General features: G+C 44.4%; 1 protein-coding gene across 1 annotated transcript; it reads left to right on the forward strand.

The window, feature by feature from the left end:
* Positions 1–13: 13 nt before the first annotated feature.
* Positions 14–11553, forward strand: ldlrap1a (low density lipoprotein receptor adaptor protein 1a). The gene is made up of 9 exons (XM_083645705.1): positions 14–143; positions 4380–4522; positions 5588–5700; positions 5891–6005; positions 7900–7972; positions 8212–8307; positions 8429–8562; positions 9043–9077; positions 10742–11553. The coding sequence occupies exons 1-9, from the start codon at positions 59–61 to the stop codon at positions 10884–10886; spliced, it is 939 nt and encodes a 312-aa protein (XP_083501831.1). The 5' UTR covers positions 14–58; the 3' UTR covers positions 10887–11553.
* The last annotated feature ends 10275 nt before the right edge of the window (positions 11554–21828 follow it).

Genomic DNA, 21828 nt, shown 5'->3' on the forward strand with positions numbered 1-21828 from the left:
ATTCCTCCCAGAAGACACCAACAAACTTGACCGAGTCTCTGCGCTTTAAAACGCCGACATGGATGCCCTGAAGTCGGCTGGAAGAGCCATTATCCGGAGTCCAAGTATGGCGAAACAGTCCTGGACTGCCGGCAGACACAGAAGTAAGATATTTTAGCCTGTGTGGGAGGGAAACTTAAAAATCAGACTTTTTTTTGCCTGCTAGGTTTGTCAAAGTGTAGCCAGTTTCACCGCACATAATGACATAACGTTACTGTTGTGGCAATTGCAATTTCCCCTTGACTGTCGCAATCATGTAAATGAACTGACATGCACTCTACCTTGAATTTGTAACTTTGTCTGGAGTTTCGCCTCAGAATTAAGGCAAGCAACCCAAAACATGTTATTTTGTTGCGACTGATACAGTGTATCCTTATCCAAACCTTGTTTGACTTGACTGTATTGTACTGTGTGTGTGTGTGTGTGTGTGTGTGTGTGTGTGTGTGTGTGTGTGTGTGTGTGTGTGTGTGTGTGTGTGTGTGTGTGTGTGTGTGAGAGAGAGACAGGCAGACCAAATGTGCACTGTGAAAAGTCAACATAAAAAAGTATTAGTCTCCTATTAAATGTCATTTTTCTTAAAATATGTAAGAAGAAATGATCCTAGTGGGGGTTGAGATATACCTTCCGGATGTTTCACCTTATGCAGCGGAGCTAATTAGTCATGGTAAATTGTGTTGATGTGCAAGACAGTGTATCCACAAAGAACTGTCTATTTTACCCATTAAATCTCAGTCCTCAACATGTTTAGCAAAAACATTTGTTTTGGGGAGTCATGGTGGCTTCCTGTTGTCTGGGTGAAAACGCATACACTGTTTTGCATGGACTCTAGCTCCTATTTAATAATGTGATACTTCATTGATTCCCATATAGGGAAAATCAAGGTCATGGTCGGAACTGTATCCCTGGAACTTGTGGGGATTTGGTGTCTCTTGCCGACACGGGAACCTTAACCCCAAACAGTCTCTAACTAGGCCACCCTGCTCCACTGCCATTGTAGGACTCAGCGGACCGCTTAGCCAGCCCTGTAACGTGTGAGCTAAATCTCACTTGATCCCGGCTGTAGGGCCTGGAAGAATGACCGGGCGGCACAGAAAGCTTGTCTGCACAACCAAGAGGCGAGGCCAGGAATGCTGCGTGTCAGTCAGTGCACCGCTCCTGTAGGGCTGTTTTCTACGCCACTGGGAAGACCATTACACCATTAGGAAACACTGGATGCATTTATGACCTAAATATCCACGTTAAAGCATAATAGTAGCTGTCCTCACAAATGCAAAGTCGCACAGACATGAAATTTGAAATATACTCTTACATCTTACAGGCAGGTGCAGGTCCTGCTGGCTCCTTCAGTTCAGATGGGGATCAGATGTGTCAGTGTATACAGTTAGACTACCTATCGCATCGCTACTATATCACCCACTTGTTTATTGTAGTATAGATGGCAGGCAGGGTGTTTTTCTAAGCTACAGGGCAACAATTCCTCACCAACACTGAGCCATATCACCCTACGAGTCAGGATCAGCTTTACATGCCCTTAATCTGACCTGGAGGTGGCGTTTAGAGACTTATCCCCCAAATAAGAATACACCTACTGTATGTAGAAAGCTGCACACGTTCCTGTAGGAAGTGTGTGTGTCTCTACTCTGCACTGCGTTGTGATGAAGAGGGGGGAGTAGAAAAACTACAGATTTATTGGCGGCTTCCACTCAATACCTAGAAGTCCTCTCCCCTTTCCCTTCTAGGGAGGCTGGATGAGGGCGGCCACGTTCTGCTTCTGAGGATTTTTTGCGTTCAGGGGATCTTGGGACAAGCACAGTGCAATATTTTAAGACAAATGCTAGATTATATCTGTCAAACTGCAGACAGGAGTGAAATTCATATAGGGATGAACACTGTTCCCATAGTTCTGCTCAATGTTAAGTGGCTGGACAGATGATAGCTGCCGTCTGATATTACCACGGCCGTTGTCACTTTCCTCATTCTGCAGGCTTCGATTATAAAAAGCTGCAAATAATATGATATTGATGTCCGTAAAGTGTCCATATTAACAAGCCATTTAGTCTCGTCCCGCCTTAAAATCCTGTTTGTAGATTCATTTGTTGTAAATCTCTTGAAAATAAATCTGAAAACAAGGCAGAAACTGGCACTTGATTTAAAAAAATATATATTTGGAAAAAGGCTAAGCGAAATTGTCTCTCCCCCTGTTGACAGATTTCCACTTGTTTAAAGAAAAATTGGATTTTAACCATCTTGAGTCACTACTAGACTACATGATTTGTTTATATTGATATATTTTTCAGTGCTAGCCATTATGGAAGTTAGCATTCCCTGAATCTCCTTCTGTTTATTTGGCCCGTCGGCTCTTCTAGGCTGCTGTCTGTGAACTTGGTGTTAAATGCCTCTGAAGTGTTTGTTTAGCTCTGCATCCGCCGAGAGTCCCCGGGCAACCAGCCCATGCTATCACTCAACTGTTTATTTCTCTGCACCGACAGAAACCACAACATCGCTTCAAATGCACTGAAACTCCCACAAGCCTGAAGCCAGAGAGCTCGGAGTGGACGTTTCTACTTCAGGGGAGTTCAAAGAAAAGTTGGGTTGTGTCAGAAGTTGGATAAAAAAATAAGGTGGTGTGTGTGTGTGTGTGTGTGTGTGTGTGGGAGGGGGGTGGGGGTGGTATTTGGCACCCGGTCCCACTGTGATCCTGAGTTGTAGGCCAACAGTTGGTTTCCACGGTGATTCAGTGTTTGGGGTGGACACACACATCACTCTGGACCTGAATTGCCTGTCAGTTGGGCCCTGTTTTCACAGTGTTGGAGAAAAGTCTATTTGTTGTTTTACACTGATGCATGGAGTGGACACTCATCCATCCCTGTTCGATTTGATGGATGACTTTGGAGCTCAGAGCAACTGGGGGGTTTCTCTTCTTTTTTTTTTTTTACTTTCTTTCATTCTTTCTCTCCTTGGCTCTCACCTATAGCTCCCTTCCATTGTTCCTGTCCTCTCTAACTTCGTCATGATTTGCTACACCCTGATTACTCTCTTGATGCCTAGCAGATGGTGACTATTGACTTGTATGTACAGTTGGTTTGACTTGGTGGTCTCTGTCTGCACGTGCGCCCAGCTGTTTTCTCTCTCACGTGTCACCGCTGCTGACCTTTGAACCCCAGCCCTCTGTATTTCCTGTCTGGTACCCGGTGGCTGTCACTGTTTCCAAGGCCAGTCTAAACCCAAAACCTGGCCCACATGTTGTACTGCAGTCTACGCTTAGTTAGACCGATCAATCTCTTTGCCAATACTAGATGCACTGATATGACCATTTTGGCCGCTATACCAATAACCGATATTAACATTGCTGTTATGGCCGATAACCGATATTTACTGATGTCCATATGATCTGTATAAAAAACAGTTTCTATGATAATACAATTTTGGACATACTGAAAAACACATGTAAACACATCTTTTTCTTTATTTCCAAAACATTTGGAAAAGCCCATTATAAATCATAGATTTACTGAATTGTTTCCTCTCAATATGGACATTTTGTCCAATATTGAATTAACTCATCGGACTGACACCAATATTTAAAAGAAATGACCGTGCTACTAATGTCATCGGCCAATAGCAATATGATTGCGATATATCGTGCATCCCTAGCCAATACTGGCCTTTTTTTCTTTTTTTTAAGTGTGCGCGCGCGCTTGCGTGCATGTGCCCACGTGCACCCTGGATCCCGCAGGAGTTAAATGCTAGGAACTTTGAGGAAATCTTCTCCTCTGTAAACAGAGCCGGACAGGGTCAGGCTGCACCAGAGAGGAGCTGATAAGAAAGCACACAGAGTGAGCAGCTGTTTTTCACAGTAGGAATGTCTCAACATGCTATCTTCTTTTGTTTCTGTTCAAAGCTAACGCAGAGGTTGAGACGGTGTAAAGCGCCCTCAGAAAGAAATCCTTGACCTACTTTGAGAGAGAACTGTGATGGTCCGTTTGGAATAGAAAAAAAACAAGGGTTTTCTCTTATCACAGCATGTCAGAGTCCCTGTATAGTTGCTCCCAACTCCTCAACTTTTTTATTGTCAAGCTCTATGAGTTACTTTGGAGTGAAAATATTTACTTTACATCCACCTCTGACCTAGATTCCCCCTTTTGCCAAGCCGCGTCGCTGAGAAAGCAGCTGAAATGGCTCAACGTCAAGTTTAATATAGGCTGTTTACAGTTTACCTCATGTTGGCGTATTTCTCAAGATCTGTGCCTTCTCTCCAGATTGAAATCGTGTGCAGACGGGATGAAATGAACGCACTGTTCCCTGAGAATCTCTGAAGAGACGTGTTTTTCTCTCTCTAGAGCTTCCGGAGAACTGGACCGACACGAGGGAGACCATCTTGGAGGGCATGACCTTTAACCTTCGTCACCTTGGCATGACCCTCGTGGACCAGCCCAAGGGAGAGGACCTATCCGCAGCTGCCGTCAAGAGGATCGTTGCCACGGTGCTTAGCATGATAATGATAATATCATTCAGGAAGTGCAGTGAATGGCCTGCCATCGATCTATTGTTGCTCTCTTTATTACTGCGTGTATTTAATTTCTTCCAGTGGTTATAAAAAAGTTCTCCATCTCCTTATGACCTCTTGCACGAAACATATTGCCGTTGTAGGGGGAAAAACTTAAGTCTCCAAAATGTCAACAGGGTTTTTCCTGGTTTTTGGGGGGTGACTAGTACTACACGCGATCATGCTTAGTGAAGTGCGTATCCTACATTTGACTTTTAAGTTAGTGTCAGAGTTATCTTGAACACAAACATATCAAGTCATTGTCAGAAATGATGGAGCAATGTGTTTTGACAGCACCCCAAGTTTCAGACATGACGTAGTTATTTCAACAAACAAATGTGAGACTTTAACGTTGAAATTCTCTAAAATGATACAGTAACGATGCTTGGTTTTGAGTCTGTATCGTATGCAGTCAGGGTTGTTCTCCTGTCCTGACCTGAACTCAAATATATCAGGCCTTTAGGGGGTGGCTAAAACCTCTTTGGGGGGCAACACAAACTTCTCTATGCAGGAAAAACCCTGGTCAACAAAACAGCCTTGTATTTAGGTTGGCAACTGTGCATTTTTAAGCGTATCCAGTGGGTTTCATAAGCCTCAGGGTTGTATCCCTCTCAACCCATAGAGGACCATTAGAATCCTTATGCAAAACATACAACATACAAATCTTACGATCTGAGTTTTCACATTACAGTTTTGCCAGTGTGACAATTTAGTCCAAGCTAATATGTCTACAAACTCCATGTTTTCGCCATTGAAAATGTAAACTGTCACATATATTTATTTCGATAGAAAATACAACTTTTCTTCAATTTGTACATAAAAATCACAACTAAATTTTGTATTTTGAGGGATTGTAGCACAAAACAGACGTGTAAATAAGCAGGTGGTGAATTACCTTCATATTAGCCACTGGCTGTACCGTCTGTACCTGTTGCCATAGTCCAACACAGTGGCATGCTATCAAACTGATGTCTCAGATTTGCTGTTTGTGCTGGTCTGCAGGCTAAAGCGAGTGGGAAGAAGCCTCAGAAGGTTGCCCTCAAGGTCTCCCCCCAGGGAATAATCCTGCACGACAGCCTCACCAACAAACTCCTAGAGAACGTCTCCATATACAGGTGTGTCCAGACAGCAGCATGGGCTTTGTATATCAATTTAAACTCTGTTGTTGGACTTCTGACGTTGTTAGCTGCAGGTTCACGACCTTATGAGAGTGTTGCTGTTTAGTTTGTCTGGCGAGTAGCTTGCCCTCTGAACTCTGTTTGACTCTGTGTGCTCCCTGCCTGACCTCTGACCTCTGGCTTTTAGAATATCCTACTGCACAGCGGACAAGCTGCATGACAAGGTGTTTGCCTATATCGCTCAAAACACCATCAATGGGACCCTGGAGTGCCACGCCTACCTCTGCTCCAAGAGGAAAGTGGTGAGTTTTAGGAGGAGTGAAGATCCAGTGCAATGGGGTTTGTTTTTTTAATGGTTCATTTAATTTGTTGTAACTGCTTTCGTGGCCCTTTCTCTATGCTCAATCAGTTCTTTATAGATCGAGGGTATGTGGCCCTGCCTATCAACACGATTAGCACCACCTAACATGACAAGTTAGCTAACGTAACGCAACAATTTAGGTAACCAAGGTATTTAACGCTAGCGTCACTTGCCTTTGTGACTTCTTGGTCCATGAAAAGCAATGGCACCGTTCCTTCGATTTCAGTGGGTGGGAGTACCTGCCTTGACAGACAACTCCTTCAGCCAATCAGCGTCGCCAAATCCAATCCAAGTCCACTCGGAAGTCGGAAGAACGGCGAAAACGTCGGAAACGGAGAAACTGCACTGGTGCATACTCTTGTCCTTGCATTGTTATTGAGTTCATTTCTGCAATATCTGTATTTACAGCTTTGTTTACAACTAATGTTAACGTTACCGCTCGTTGCTTCGGGAACCGCCATACTGTTTTGCCAGCGGTGTCCCCGATTGGCCGGTTATGTTGTCAACTCCAAGACAGGTCCCTGATTGGCCCGTGCACCTTGTGACTTCTGGAAATGGCTGGAGGCCAGACGGAGCCAGAGAAGGAAACAAGAACGTGAGATCACGTGATCAGGATGCTTTACCAGGCTACAGATGTCTGATTTGGAAGCGGCATGTTTTCTCCCGTATCTGTGCCCCCCCCCCCCCCCCCCCGCTCCTCATCTTCCGCCCTCCAGAGGAAACCCTAGAAGGCTGAGCGCCTCGTGCCGTCTGTTCACTTCCTGTTTCTGGAAAACAGAAGGGCACTTTCCCTCTCATCTTCCCTGCGTTCCACACTCACCCCCCTCTCTCTTCTAGGATAACATGCTTAATGCCGCCGCTGTTTCAATAATACTTGCTTGTTTCCTATTATGGAGATGAGTGAGATAGTGCTGCTGACCTCTCGTTGTCCTCTGCTACAGCAGCTCTTCAGTCGCAGCCCTGTCAGGTTTCATACAACCTGCTTTCATACTGATGTATGTTGACGTCATTATGTCATTGGTGCGTCGCGTAGACACACTATTTTATGATCGCCCTCACCACCGACCGAAATGAATGCTCCATCTATCTACTTCGCCCCAGGCTAGGATAGTTATGTCAAAGGATGACTGTAGTGAAGGGTAAACCCACCTTCACTTTGTTTCACAACTTTTGTATTTGCAGAAATACTTCACGCACATTGTTTAGGCTGACAAAATCATGTTGAGCATAAGTAGTAGCAAAAACTGATGTATGTTTCTGTCATGTCTTGTTAGGGGAAATAATTACTGTTTTGAAAATAATAGTGATATTTGTTTTACGTTGTTGATTGTTTGCTTTTGTGATGAAGACCACTGACCAAAGGTCATAGTTTACCTACCTTCTTTATCACTGATTTTGACCTTTTGTCAAGTGTTTCAGCTTTGCTTTGTTACATTGTATTATCCCACCAGTGGCTATCTGCAATAATTCACTTTGCAAAATGGAAACAAAAATTGGGCACGACTCGTGCCCAATTTTTGCACGAGAATCGGTTTACGGACTTAATGTTGCTTCTTGAAAATGTGATGCTCTCCAATGTTATCACAACAGAAGTCAAGCCTTGTGCTACCTTGGCTTTTCACAAACGAGAAAACGGACATTTTAGAGAACGGGTGCAAAATCGAGTGTCACACATCTCTCCAGTGATGACAGGTGTCTCCAAAAAGTACTTAGAAACGTGCAGATGATATACTGGCATTCAACACATATAGCCATGCCTCTCATTCCTCTCATATAGATCATGGTATGATGCCAAGTATGACAAATCTGTGTGTATTTGCTCTCTTGTCTTGCAGGCTCAGGCAGTGACTTTGACAGTAGCCCAAGCCTTTAGAGTGGCTTTCGAACTCTGGCAAGTGGCCAAAGAAGGTGGGCACCACACGCTTCCCCCTCCACCAATCACAAGCACACAAACACAAGCTCAGTGTGTGGGCGAGTTTGTTTTGATCAGTCTTTGTAGGGATTTGAGACAGCTTGTGTTAGTGGTTTTTTCCTGTCCAGCTCAGCCTTTATCCACCAAGGACGCTGCTATCTGCTGCAAGGTTGCAGTATACAGTCCAGGTCCTGACCCCAGAAACCAATGAGTGTGTGTGTTGTCTCCACTGTAGAGAAAGAGAAGAGGGGGAAGTCTGGTTCAGCAGGAGATGCCAGCAGTAGTTCCCAGTCGGAGAGATCAAACAGCTTGGGCAGCCTCAAAGGGACAGGTACAAACGCACCGTGACATTTTGAATGGTAAACGAATGCTGAACCCGGGATCAGCCAGTGACAAATGACCTGTGTATGATAAACCATTGGTTGTCACTCCCTGTCCCCTCACCTACTTAGATGTTGCCACAGAGAACCTGTTGGACTTTGAAGAGAACGTGGATGTGATACTGGAGACCAATGGGAATGTAGAGGAGAGTCAAGTGGACAACCACAGGCCCATTGAGAACAACAATAACAACAACCCTGGCTGGGTAAGACCCCCACCCCTTCCTCCTCTGGCTCTGTCAAGTAGACAATAGCCATAAAAATGTCAATGTTTATTTGAATTCTCTGTTTGAGATGTGTGCCTCCCATGGTGTGACTCAAGATGTCAGTGTCTCAACATTGATTTTTTTTCACAGGTGCCTCTCTTAAAGTCTTAAAATGTCTGATATAATGCTTCAGAAGGTCTCGAATACAGTTAAATAAAGCAGAAGCCAGTCTTAAATTCAGTTTTGGTTTCTTGGGAGTGCTGTTTTTCCTATGAGAAATCAGCCTAGTCTCACAGATCTAAAGTATTTTCTAATAGGCCTGCAGTTTTCATTCTGACATATATTTCAGTTGCCACATTGGTCTGTAGGTTTATTTTAGGCTATAAAGTATTTCATGTACAGTCATTTGATGAAACTCAGACACCCTGTTTCAAAGCATTTTTATCCCTGAGGGTACATTAAACTGTTTTTATCTTGCAGGGGATAGACGATGGTTTGGACGAAGCCTTCTCCAGGTGAGACATTTCTCGTGAATATTTAATATGCTGAAATTAATTTAATTTAAGGTGATTTCCGCCTGCTGCTTGTTCACCATAAACTGCCTTCTCAAATTCTTCCCCTAGAATTGACTCTCGCACTGTGTGACTCTACAGCGCCACTTATTGGTTCTCTCTGTGTATTGCACAAACCAGAATCCTACCTGCTGGGATTAGATAGATAGTACATTTTGTGTAAGAAGTTGGCGTAACCAATCAGCAAAGCAAATGAAGGTCTCAGTCTCAAGACTGAACAGGGGCAGAGGAGGCAATTAATACTAACGATGAGAAAGTCTTTGGCTGACAGCCAGGCTTTAAACTGTCATCAATCCACTGTGTGTTTGTGTCTCCAGCTGTGCTCTGGATAGCTATGGTTCATCTCCAGGTAACGTTGAGTCCTACTGTGAGCTGCTAACGCCTTACTTACTGTAGCAACCCTATCTACTAACATAATCTGTATACATCCCCACTCACCTCCTGCAAAAACCCAATAACACCGTTTTACACCTCAGTAATGGCGTTCGTCTTGGCTGGCTTTCAATAGTCTGAAATAGCTGCCCGATCCTTTACTCACTCCCAGATGGAATTATTGACCATTTAGATTCAAGAAAGGAAAGCCGATTTTAGAGTATTGAATTTCAGTCAGAGTGAAAAATGTCGTCATCTCTGCCCATCTCATCGTGTCTAAAAATGGCTCTCTCTTTTTTTGTGTGTGATAACCATTTCAGTGATATATATAGTCTTGTTTGTCTGGGAGTAACTCTGAATGGACTGCAGCAGACGTGACTCCACTGTGCACCAAAGGACTTTGTCGAGCAATTTTCATATTTTGCGGCCGTTGGTGTTAAAGTGTCTCAGTGGAGCACTTGAACTCAGTGACACTCTTCTTACAGACCACACGGGATCCCATGACTCACATCAACGGAATCTCTTGGAGTAATCCCGTCGGACTTCACCCAGACGTTGTACACATTATTATCCCCGAGACAAAAGGCTTTCTTAAACTGTAGCAAGGGACCTACATTGCTCTGATTAGAGTTTTAGTTCTACAAAAAAAAAATGGTGGCGGAAATAATCGTATTAGTTGAGTTAAACTTTAGTGGGGGGCGTCTGGGTACTGTAAAGGTAAAGCACGTACTCGCCTACTGTACCACCATGGAGACCTGGGTTCAATTCCCCGTAGCAGTACTTCCGACTTGGTCAGACGTTCCTACAGACACAGTTGACCGAGTCTATGGGTGGGAAGCCGGTGGGGTATATAAGTCCTGGTTGCTGCAATAGTGCCCCCTCTGGTCAGCTTGGTGAGCCTGTTCAGGGGGGAGGGGAACTGGGGGGAATACCGTGATCCTCCCATGCGCTGCGTTCTGCTGGGGAAACTCCTTGCTGTCGGGTGAAAAGAAAAGCATTTATAGTGCTCACTATTTCATTCAAACACAATAAGCTGGAGAATCAGTGCAATATTACTGTTAATGTAAAAAAAAGAAAATCAGAAGTTATTGAGGCTAGATTAGAGTCTTAAATCACTGAATGAAATCATTGAACATTGTCATGTGTCATATCATTCATTCCACTAGTTGTATGGTTTGGAGTTATTATAATAAAGCCACACATAACACACTCTGTTGTTGTCTTGTCCTCCTCAGACTGGCAGTGTCGCGTACTAACCCCCAGGTCCTGGACATTGGGGTGACGCCCCAAGACTGGCTGACCGAACCCGACTGGGACACCGCCAACGCAAACACTCCAAGCGGCATCAGCCCGCCCGTGGACGCCATCTTCAGCTTCTGACCCCCACAACATGGCAGAGGAAGAACACGGTTAAGGGTAGACGTCTGTGAGGGCGAGGCCATAAGGGAATAGGTGGAGAGCTGGGAGATTGATTTTGGCCTCTTCGCCTTGTTGTGAGACTCTGAACGTGGATGATGGCTCCCTGCCTTGTGCGTGGAAAGACCGTGGGGTGCGTCCCCCTCCACACCAAAGCAATAACAACATCCCATAAGGTCACGAGATCATTTGTATTATTATTATTATTATTATTATTATTATTATTATTATTAGTATTATTATTATTATTAGACTGCACACATTCTTACAACCTTCTGTTGGCCGAGTCGTCGTATGTCGCTGTTTGTTTCATTTTCCTTTTTGTTTATTTTAATGTATCTGTGCTTCAGTAGCTTTGGCATCAAAATCAGTGTTATGTTATGTGTTTAGTTATAATTTATAGTTTTATTATAATTTTTTTCTATGGATGAAGCCAATAGTATGATTTAATTCAGATTGATCTAGAGGCATCAAGCTTGTTTCTTACACAGTCTGTATCACCAAGCCTTAATAGCAGGACAATCAGCTACATAATATATTTGTTACTAGTAAAAAAAAAAAAAAAAAAAAAAGTCAGTGAATGACAAAAACCCAGCTATCTTTTTGCGTGTAGTTTTTGACAATGTGAGGATTTGGCCTTGCTACTGGCTTGGATCTAAATTGGTTGCTAATGTAAAAATTGTTTTGGGGTGAAAAGCAAAAGCATAAAAAAAAATCAAGCTGTTGTATGTAAATGAAATATTTGTACCACTGGGTTATTCAAGACGATGTGTATTGGCATTGCTATGTGTAGCTTTGCATCATGCATTTCTAATCAGTGTAACGTTTTACTCTTGAATGAAGCCCATGAACAGTATTGGGGTCCGTCAGAGGTTCTAGCCTGGCCAGTTCAATGTTATTTAGCAGTATTACGCAGAATAAACATGTAATGATGAATAAGAAGTGCTTTCCTGTGCTATATTAACGTATGTGTTAAAAGTACAATGACTACATTCACACACTGACTACCTGCAGCTACATTAGGAAGGAGTGTGTTCATTGATCACTTCAAATGTGATGTGTTTGTTGCTGTGTGGTTTGGTTCATGAATATTCCAGCAGCCGCTTGTCCAAAAAGTCATTCCTACAGATGAAAGTGCAGTTTGTATTCTTCAGCAGCAGGGGGCAGCACTTTACTACCTAGCGTATGAGGAACATAAAGTGGAGATGTCTGATTCATCCCTGGACTGTGAGACACTGTCAGCTGAGCTGAAGATGATGTCACCAGGTCAATGAATGACATTTTATTATACCATTTATTCTAGCCCATATATGTATTATTCCACCAGTGAGAGGACAAGATGGCAGGAGGGAGCTGGGACTTGGCTTCAGCCTGTCTGCCAGACAGTGTCTGGCTTCCCCATCACAGCTGAGACAGACACACACGTTCCCAGCCACGTTCTGTATTCAACCCGGGTGTATGACCAGGACTCTGGAGCCCCCCCCCCCCCCCCCACACACACACACACACCTCTTTCTCCCTCTAACAGGCTCTGGCTCGGTGAAGCAGGGTCTTTTTTTTACACTTGGTCCCGTCAAGCTTACTTAACCAGCTGCATTATTTAACGCCGTCTTTCCTCAAAGGGAGCTGCGGCTCTTGTCTCGCTCTGTGAGTTTGGCTGAAAGCACATTGAGATATAACCAGGCGAAGGAAAGTCTCCCTCAGAGAGACAGACACACACACATGCACACACATACATACACACACATACATACACACACACACACACACACACACACACACACACACACACACACACACACACACGGCAATATGGGGTAAGACTGCAAGTTTCAAGCATCAAGGTCAAATGATTCAGAATGGATCATTTCCAGCAAGGACCACAGTTTGCTGCTCTCTTTGTGTTGGTCTTGATTGTGTTCATTTGTGTTTTCTGAAAAGTGCATAATTACCTTTCTGACCAACATAAATGACAATGAGTTTTTACCCGGCGTCTTTCGAGAAACATCGCTATTAAAGTTGTGCATAAAAATGTCACCTGGCTCTAAAGCCGAACACATCTCCTGCTCATTATACAAAGAGAAAAGGCCAAGAAGCTCCAGGAAGATTCCAGCAGTATTCTCTTTCATCTGGCAGAACGCGTGGTTATGGAAACTGTGCTCGCCTCTATATTCATTTCAAAGCAATGGGCCCTTATTGGTATAGGGAAAAGACTGTATGTTTGCATTGCCAACGCAAGTGTGAAATAAAAAGAAAACCACACAGCAATTGTGCTTAGGGCTCCCAAATGGCCAGCGCAGCATCCCTGCTTGTGTGTGTGTGTGTGTGTGTGTGTGTGTGTGTGTGTGTGTGTGTGTGTGTGTGTGTGTGTGTGTGTGCGTGTGTGCGTGCATGTGTGTGTGTGTGTGTGCCAGGAAGGCTGGTACTCCAGCTCACCTTGACCTTCTGGGATGTGCATTATGGCAAACACACAGAGAAAAATATTGCACACAAGGGCCCACAGGACACACACACACACATGCGTGCGCAAACATAAAGACAAACATATAGATAGACAGAGTAGGCCTATGCATGACATGGAGGACGACACATCCTCATACCGAAAACGACAGAATAAGTCGATTTCCAATGACTCCCAAAATTACATGAGCGACACGGAAGGTGCGTGCAGGTGATACGCCTCGCGTCGGTTAGGTTAATTTGAAAACGTCACGATGGTTACGTTTAATCATCGGGTACATTTAGGCAACGAAAACAACTTTGGTTATGTTTAGGCAACTAAAACAACTTGGTTAAGGTTTGGATTATGGTTAAAAGCGGACCACGTCGGGAGGCGAACCGAATCTCTCGCGGCGAGGAAAACGTTATGTTAAAGGCCGCCAGAGGTCGCCGCTACTTACAGCTCCCGACTCTGGCGTGTGCACTGCACGCATGCACTTACTCACACGGCCGCGAGAGGTCGCATTCGTAAACATCGGTTAAGCACCCTGACAATCGACCCATGTTGTCCTTTTCCTTGTGCGGACGGGCTGCGACAAAACATACTGGCTTTCACTCAACAGCAAAGTCTCCTGGGGAAAAAGACTTGGCAGCGGTCAAAGAGGGTACACAGTGGTTGCGTCACACACACGTACGCACACACACCATATCGTCTCTATTGCCTTGATGTATGGCGGAGTCTAGCAATGCGGTAAAGATTTGCACGGCTTTGAGTAAACATCTAAGCAAACTAATCCTTCAGTTTCAGAAGAGATGAATCTGCAGTGGCTGCGATCGATGGCATTCTTAATTAATACATCTAATAGGTTTCGTGCCTAATGTGACCTGCCATGGGTAATGCATTGGAGCAGTGGCATGGTGGAATACAGCGACATTGATTTCGCATTGTTCCTCAGTCTAGAGATATTGGGATAACAGGACTGAGTGCAGAATGAGCAAGGTGAAGAGAGCGAGGGAAGTTGAAGGATAGAGAATGGGCGAGAATATGTGTCCCTGGATGTGCTTGTGCGTGTGTTGGTGTGTGTGTGTGTGTGTGTGTGTGTTGGGGGGTGTGTGTGTGTGTGTGTGTGTGTTGGTGTGTGTGTGTGTGTTGGGTGTGTGAGAGTTCATTTCGATGGCTTGCTGCCATCCCAGAGCAGGAACGGTGTGCATCGTTAGGCTGTGACAGCCTGTCCTGGCAATCCACTGAGTCATCATCTGGCACTGCCGTTTGCCCCATTCATTATCAAGCAAATGTCGCCATTTTATTGGACGCGACACTATTAGTGTGTGTCCCAATTCTAATTTATGTTTTTGCTTCCAAAGAGAGTGTGTGTGTGTCTGTGTGTGTGTGTGTGTGTGTGTGTGTGTGTGTGTGTGTGTTATATTGATGCACCGCGGCTGCTACAGCCTCATAAAGCAGCCTTGAGTTGGAAGGCCAGGGCGGCATCCATGGCAGTCTCGCCTCGTCACGACCCATATCCCAGGGGCCCACCCTGACCACTCGCACTCTGCATTAGTATTCAGAGATAGATAACGTCCTGCCAAATAGTGTGCCAGGGTTAGACTGATGCCCTATGCGGCAGATGCTGGCTTTTTATTAAAACTCCTGTGTGACTCGTGAGAAATGTCATGCTTTTCTCAAAAAGTGCACAACTATTATAAGCACTATTATAAGTGATTGGCGGACATCTTGGATTTGAGGTCAAATCTGACTTATTCCCTCCACATCTGAAAGTAAACCTTATGGTATTCACTATGTGAGTAATTTCATGCTTTTCTCAAAAACCATTATTGTGGTTATCCGCTCTACTACATATCAAAAAGAGTACACAGTAAACACCCAGTCACACAAGTAGTGCATTGAAAATAATTTATTATATATTTTATTTTTCTGTGTTAATACATAATTAGACATTTATATTTCCATAGAAATAGTATATACCATGGGTGTGAACGATAGCAGAGTCATGCTAGCCCTCAGTGTTTTGTCCCATGAACATCAAAATGTTTCAACACAGACTTGATGGTACATACAAAACATCGACTCCATTATTCTGCTGTAAATCCATGCGTCTTGGTTATTTACTTGGATGTAAAGTACAAATATATACCTTAAGTAAACGGTCCCGTTTGGAGTATGCGTATAGGACCTAATGGGTGATTATTCGGGGGTTCTTCAATCACATCCGCTCAGTAGCCTCGAACACACACCAGTCAAACACACTACAGTCAGTGGTTCCCAACCATTTTTGTCTTATGTACCCCTTGAGCAGTTTTGCCATGCGTGTGTCGATGGTTCTCCTAAATGTGTTCTATTAAACTCATATTAAACTTTTAGTAGGCCTCTCTAGCACATCTCATTATTAAATGGAAATCATTTGAATGACTCCCCTTTAATACAATTCTGACAGTTTTCAATTGGAAAAAGTTGACAGTTTTACCAAGATGGACCTATGAAATTACATCCCCAATCTTTCCAAGTACCCCTTGCAAGCTGCTCAAGTACCCCTAGGGGACGAGTACGTACCCCTGGTTGGGAAACACTGATCTATAGGCTAGTCTCACAGTAGCCAGCCGTAGAATATCTACGCCTGGGGCACAACTCTTGACAAGTGGTTAAGGACCACTAACACCAAAACATAATGTGTGAGAGACATTTGAATTGACCAACCACGGACCTCCTTATTTGCATGATGCAACTTGTGGGGCTGTACATTTTGAACGATGCACCAATGCATGCATGGGATGACTTTGGTCTGATCATTGATTGATCTTATCTACACAGCGGCCATTTTTAACACTCAGGTCCAGCACTTATTATTTCACAGATTTACACTTTAAAACATATCAGAAAACATATCTCGAGAGTCAGAAGGATATCGATTCACATTTTAATGTAGGTTATTTGGGTCATTATCTCTTCCAGAGTCTAGTCTAGGCAGCTGGCTAGTAGCTAACTAGTAAGCTAACTAGCTAACCTGAACTAGGCAGTTCAGGCAAATTTCCCCATGCAGTGTTCAAAATGGCCACTGTGTGTGTGTGAAGCATGGGTGTGACTAGGTCAATAGAGCTGAAGCTTACACTGATTCAAGGTTGGATGGTTTAAGGCTGGGGTTACTGAGAAGCTCATGGCACATGTTGCAGCGGGACAAATGGCACTAATGGATTATTAGAATTAGGATTATTTGTATTATACTTATGGTTCATAATCTCCATATAAACAGCGTCACCTGTTGATGATGAACATATTTTATTTGGTTAAATTGATAAACTATTAGATGTAGATCACCAAACTATCATCTTCGAGGCAAAACTGGTCCCGAAGGCTCCCCTAATGTGGCATGGTCATGGATGACTATTTTATTTGATGTTTGCTCTCTTTCAAGATCACATTTGGACTCAGTGCCCATGCACAGCCAACTGACACCCCAATTAACACCCAGAGGTCTGGGGACTGGACTCAGAGGCGAGGCACTGCCATACCCAGCGGCCGTAATGATATCCTCTCCCCCCGCGCTCGCGTCAGTCTATTTCATTAGTTCATCTTCCCCTCTCGCTCTCTCTCTGTCTGTCCGTCTCCAGGTCTCTCGCCCCCACACACGCCTCGTTGGATGGTGACCTTGAGCAGCTGCTGAGTTGCCTCCTGCAGCCTTAGAGAGACAGAGACGGAGTTGTCTGGGGCCAGTCCTGCCTTCTGTTCTGCTGCCTCCCCAGGTGTCAGCTCCTGTTTGGACCGCAGCCAGCCCGAGAATGGACTCCGAGCGTGTGTGTGTGTGTGTGTGTGTGTGTGTGTGTGTGTGTGTGTGTGTGTGTTGTTGTTAGACCGATATACTGGCTTGCCGCTATTGAAAATCAGATCTCGGTGAGTCGGTATACTCCGTATCTGATATGGTGCGGAGGTTCCTCAAGATATGAAGATCTGAAGATATGATTATCATTATTTCGCATGACTGAGCAGAGAAATCATCATGCCGTTACTCAAATGTAAAGATATTGAACATTTTCAAAAAATAATAAACTGGCATCTGTCAAACTCAGTGAATGTCAAGTGTAAAGTGTTGACTGGTAACATCTAACTCAGTACTGCGACACAGTTACTCCTCTTCCTAGTAACAAATACTTTAACAAATCACCACTTCAAGTGCAATAATCATACAGTTACTCATATAGCCTAGTTAGTCAGTCATAAAATGTGTTATTTTCTTTGTAATCACCCGCCTATACTGTAAGTATCAGATTGAAGTTGAATTATCTCAAAACTATAATTATCCCCCATCCACCTGATGAGATGAGAAATGGCAGAAGAGCTGACTTTCTCCGGAGATGTAATTTAAAGTAATGAGCCCCAAACTTATGTGGTGTGTGTGTGTGTGTGTGTGTGTGTGTGTGTGTGTGTGTGTGTGTGTGTGTGTGTGTGTGTGTGTGTGTGTGTGTGTGTGTGTGGTGGAGACAGAGACAGACAGAGAAGGGAGGAGAGTATGCATACACTAAATTTAACAAGGCGCGTGCTCGCGCGCGCATGTGTGTGTGTGTGTGTGTGTGTGTGTGTGTGTGTGTGTGTGTGTGTGTGTGTGTGTGTGTGTGTGTGTGTGTAGTGGGCAATGAGAATCTGGGCCTTGTCCAGTTCTCGTCTTCATGATAGAAGGAGACAAACGACATGACAGGGGCAGGAAGCAGGGGTGGATGAGGGGAGGGTTCAGATTTAAAAATACTTGAGGATCTGCTGACTAGAGTCTTACTGCTCCTCTCCCTCGCACACCTTCCACCTGCTCCATCTGTGCAGACCCAGCAAACAACCTCCCTCCAATTACAATCTACATTCCCCTCGGAGGGCCCCACACTCAAATCCCCAGAGTGCACTTTGTCGGACTCGTACAGGCTTGTTCTTTAATGCTCCCGTTTCTAGAGGTTGGCCAAGCCAGCACACTTCTGACACAGCCTGGAGTATTCTGAATGCTTCAAAATACAAATCACTGCTCTGCTCTCATACTGTCGCTCTTTGTGTGCGTGTGCAGGTGGAACACTCTATTTGTCTTTCTGAATGTCCAATGGTGTTTCTCTGCAGCTTCGCTGCAGCTTGAGTTAATAGCACAAGATTAGAGTCACTTTTATTTATTTATTTATATATACTGGTATATATATATTTATAAAACGGCTCTCTCAAATCAAGCAATCTGATTGGTTCACAGCCATTGTATAAATACCGTAACCCACTCTCATAACCCATGGCCATGGGTTATGAGACGCAACTCTCTTACTAAAAGGCTTTGGTTACCTCAAATGACAATGTAGAAAAAACAAAATGGCGGAGACAGCTGTCAGATCCTTGTGAATCGATCTTCGCTTATAACTTTACTAATACTTCGCAGAAAATTATGTTTTGTACAAGAATAGACGCGGGCTAATGTCTTCTTTGCAAAAAAAAGGCTGTTAACCCCGCATTTCTAAATAAGACGTAACGTTAGTTGGTGTCGGGCTTTGCAGAAAGCTCTCAGCTTCTCAGCAAGCGCTGAGAATGCAGCGCTGTGCTCGAGCTGCGTGTCGGGCTTTGCAGAAAGCTCTCAGCTTCTCAGCAAGCGCCAGGATTGGCCAATGTCAACTTCAGTCTCCAGAACGATCCAATCAAATCACCCGCACGTCTATCTTCTTGCTAGAGGTCCCGCCTTACAGTAGTGTTTCAACTGACTCTATCAGAATGCCATGCCAGTCGGACTTATAGTATTATTATTATTATTATATTATCATACTTGGAAACCGTTTTGCGGCATATATCCCGCTGCTCAGCAGTTATCCCACTCGGCCTGCGGCCTCGTGGGATAACAGCTGATCAGCGGGATATACAGTATTTGCCACAACACACTGGCTCTCATGCTATATTGCTTATATATATATATATATATATATATATATATAGTGGTATTGCGAATATTTCAAATTTTCACCCCATAGGCTATTGCTATTTTTTGTCCTCACTTTTCACACAATGACTTTTCATCATTACTTCTTCCCCTCTATGAAAATACTTTTACAAGGCCAGCTGCTTCTTATTTTGTGCATTTGCCCTTTAGTGTCTTGTTTTACTAGTCACATTTTTATTTGCTGCTCACATTTTTATTCACCTCGTAAGCACTTTGGAATTTATTTTGACTACCTGCGATGTTTCATATACATTTTATAGTTTTGTTTTTGCCACTTTTGATCGCGTTTCCAATTTTCATCGCCTTCTGATATATATCTTGCTATTCTTGTTTTTTATGCCAGGTTAGTAAACATTTCCTTTCCTCTCTGTGGTCTCTCCCATCTCTCTTATCGCTCCTTTCCAGTTTTCGTTGTTTGTTTTCCGCCATTGATTCCTTCGCTGTCTCGCTCCCTCCAGTCGATCTGGCCTTACTTGTTGACCAGGTGAAGTGTCCTTCCTGGTCTGTCTGAGATGCACAGGTGATAAATGAGCTGAAGGGCGAGGGAGGGCCGGCCGGGCGGTAGTCAGAGAGTTGTGCAGGGGGGCTGAGAGGAAGGGAGGGAGTGATATACGAGAGAGAGAGAGAGCGAGCGGCAGAGGGAAAGTGAGGTAAAGTCATAAACAGGAGAGTAAAGGGCGAGAGGGGTGGATGGAGATAGATGAGGAAAGAGATAGAGGGTGATAAAAGAGGGCGATAGTGAAAAATGGACGTCCGGGTGAGGGTTCCGAGCGTTAACTGAAGAGAGGATTTGAGATGGGGATGTAATGGTTGTCTCTCCTGACACAGGACACTATTTCAATCTCGAATGTGTGTGTGTGTGTGTGTGTGTGTGTGTGTGTGTGTCTCTCGCCCTAATTAGCAGTCATCCTAACCAATCAAAACATTCGCTCATTATGTCTAATAGGGCCGCAGCCCTGCTGAGTTCAGCTGTGTGCCGTTTTCTCTCTGACTTTGTGGGGAAGTCAACTAGTGAACATCAGTATCCTGGCGGTTAGGTTCCAATCTATTTGTAATTATGCGGGTAATTAACGCATACTAATTGAACGAGCAGCCCCTACGGAAGATAACGCACATTTATCTTCAGACACTTCAGATGCTCTCCACGTGAGGAGAACCTCATATAACCACTCCTGGCATCTGAACAGGCTTTCTCTTTCCTTTGACAAAACACTGATGGCCACACGCGCCACCTGCTCAAGTAATATTTATGCCCTTTTCAAACTGACAGTAAACGCCTCTTCTTGCTTGTTTCTCATCCACCAGTATCCTGTAAATCTTGTAAGTTACTCTCCGAGCTGCCTGTTTGAGTTGTTTGCATTTTCTGGTCGAATCTGCATGCTAAAGTATAATTTCTGTGGCTGCAGTGCCTGTGGACTGGATTGGAGAAGAACTGCATTAGCAAAAATGCTACCGGGAGATTAGATCTGCAATGCATCTTGACTGGCTGGATGTTTTGCTCTGTGCCATGACAATCCAGTCCCTTACCGAGTTGACTGCTTCTGGTCTGGCATCGTGACATGCAAAAGTGATTTCCTCGCTCGAAAAATCCTTAGGTCCAATGAGCGCAGGGGGGACTAACAATTAGCCAGCCAGTGCCAATAAACAGCGCCACGGACGGGATTAACACCGTTGTCAAGTGCGCCGGACCAAGGAGGAGTAATACGATGACCACTACGAGATAGACGGTGCTAACGAGGCTGTTCTAAATAGATTAAGTACTTTGAAATCTGAACAGCACTCTGCTTTGAAGGCATTTATTCAAAGGGGAGATGTTTTTTTGCATTCTCCCCAATGCATCAGAGTGAGGCGGATACTTGTTGATTAGTTTTTCGGAAAATTGAATCCCCCACGGAAATTGGTTCGAGTGGAGGCAATGTCAGACTGAAATGGAGACAGTGTAACGAGTTGGTTCTGTCTGATACCAGACTGCAGAACAGGGTTCAGCCACTTGGCCGAGCGCACCGGCCGTGGGCTTCCACAGCCTGGCATCTCTGATGGTCTTCCACAGCCTGGCATCTCTGATGGTCTTCCACAGCCTGGCATCTCTGATGGTCTTCCACAGCCTGGCATCTCTGATGGTCTTCCACATCCTGGCATCTCTGATGGTCTTCCACAGCCTGGCATCTCTGATGGTCTTCCACAGCCTGGCATCTCTGATGGTCTTCCACAGCCTGGCATCTCTGATGGTCTTCCACAGCCTGGCATCCCTGATGGTGTTCAGCCAAATCAGGCAGAAAGCGCGCCAAACGATGCCCATTATACATTCCATTAGGAACGCTGGCCAGCACATCTCCATCCATATTCTCTGCACATCCTCCTGCAGACCCCGGACAGCAGATGGTGCTGAATATGGAGGCACGAACACACCAACAAACCTTGATGTCAACTCCCCCGTTAAAGTTACGATGTTCCCTTTTAAACTTTGCGGATTTTAAAACTAGATGGCCGCTTTCAAACTTAGTTTA

The sequence above is a fragment of the Poromitra crassiceps genome, assembly GCF_964638095.1.
Source record: "Poromitra crassiceps genome assembly, chromosome: 11".
Lineage (NCBI taxonomy): Eukaryota > Metazoa > Chordata > Actinopteri > Beryciformes > Melamphaidae > Poromitra > Poromitra crassiceps.

Bases quoted from the DNA above. Each gene is read 5' to 3' on its own strand.
- ldlrap1a (XM_083645705.1), top strand. From the start codon at position 59: ATGGATGCCCTGAAGTCGGCTGGAAGAGCCATTATCCGGAGTCCAAGT. The intron at 4,523-5,587 runs GTGCTTAGCATG...GCTGGTCTGCAG, and splicing joins TCAAGAGGATCGTTGCCACG to GCTAAAGCGAGTGGGAAGAA. The intron at 7,973-8,211 runs GTGGGCACCACA...TCTCCACTGTAG, and splicing joins CTGGCAAGTGGCCAAAGAAG to AGAAAGAGAAGAGGGGGAAG.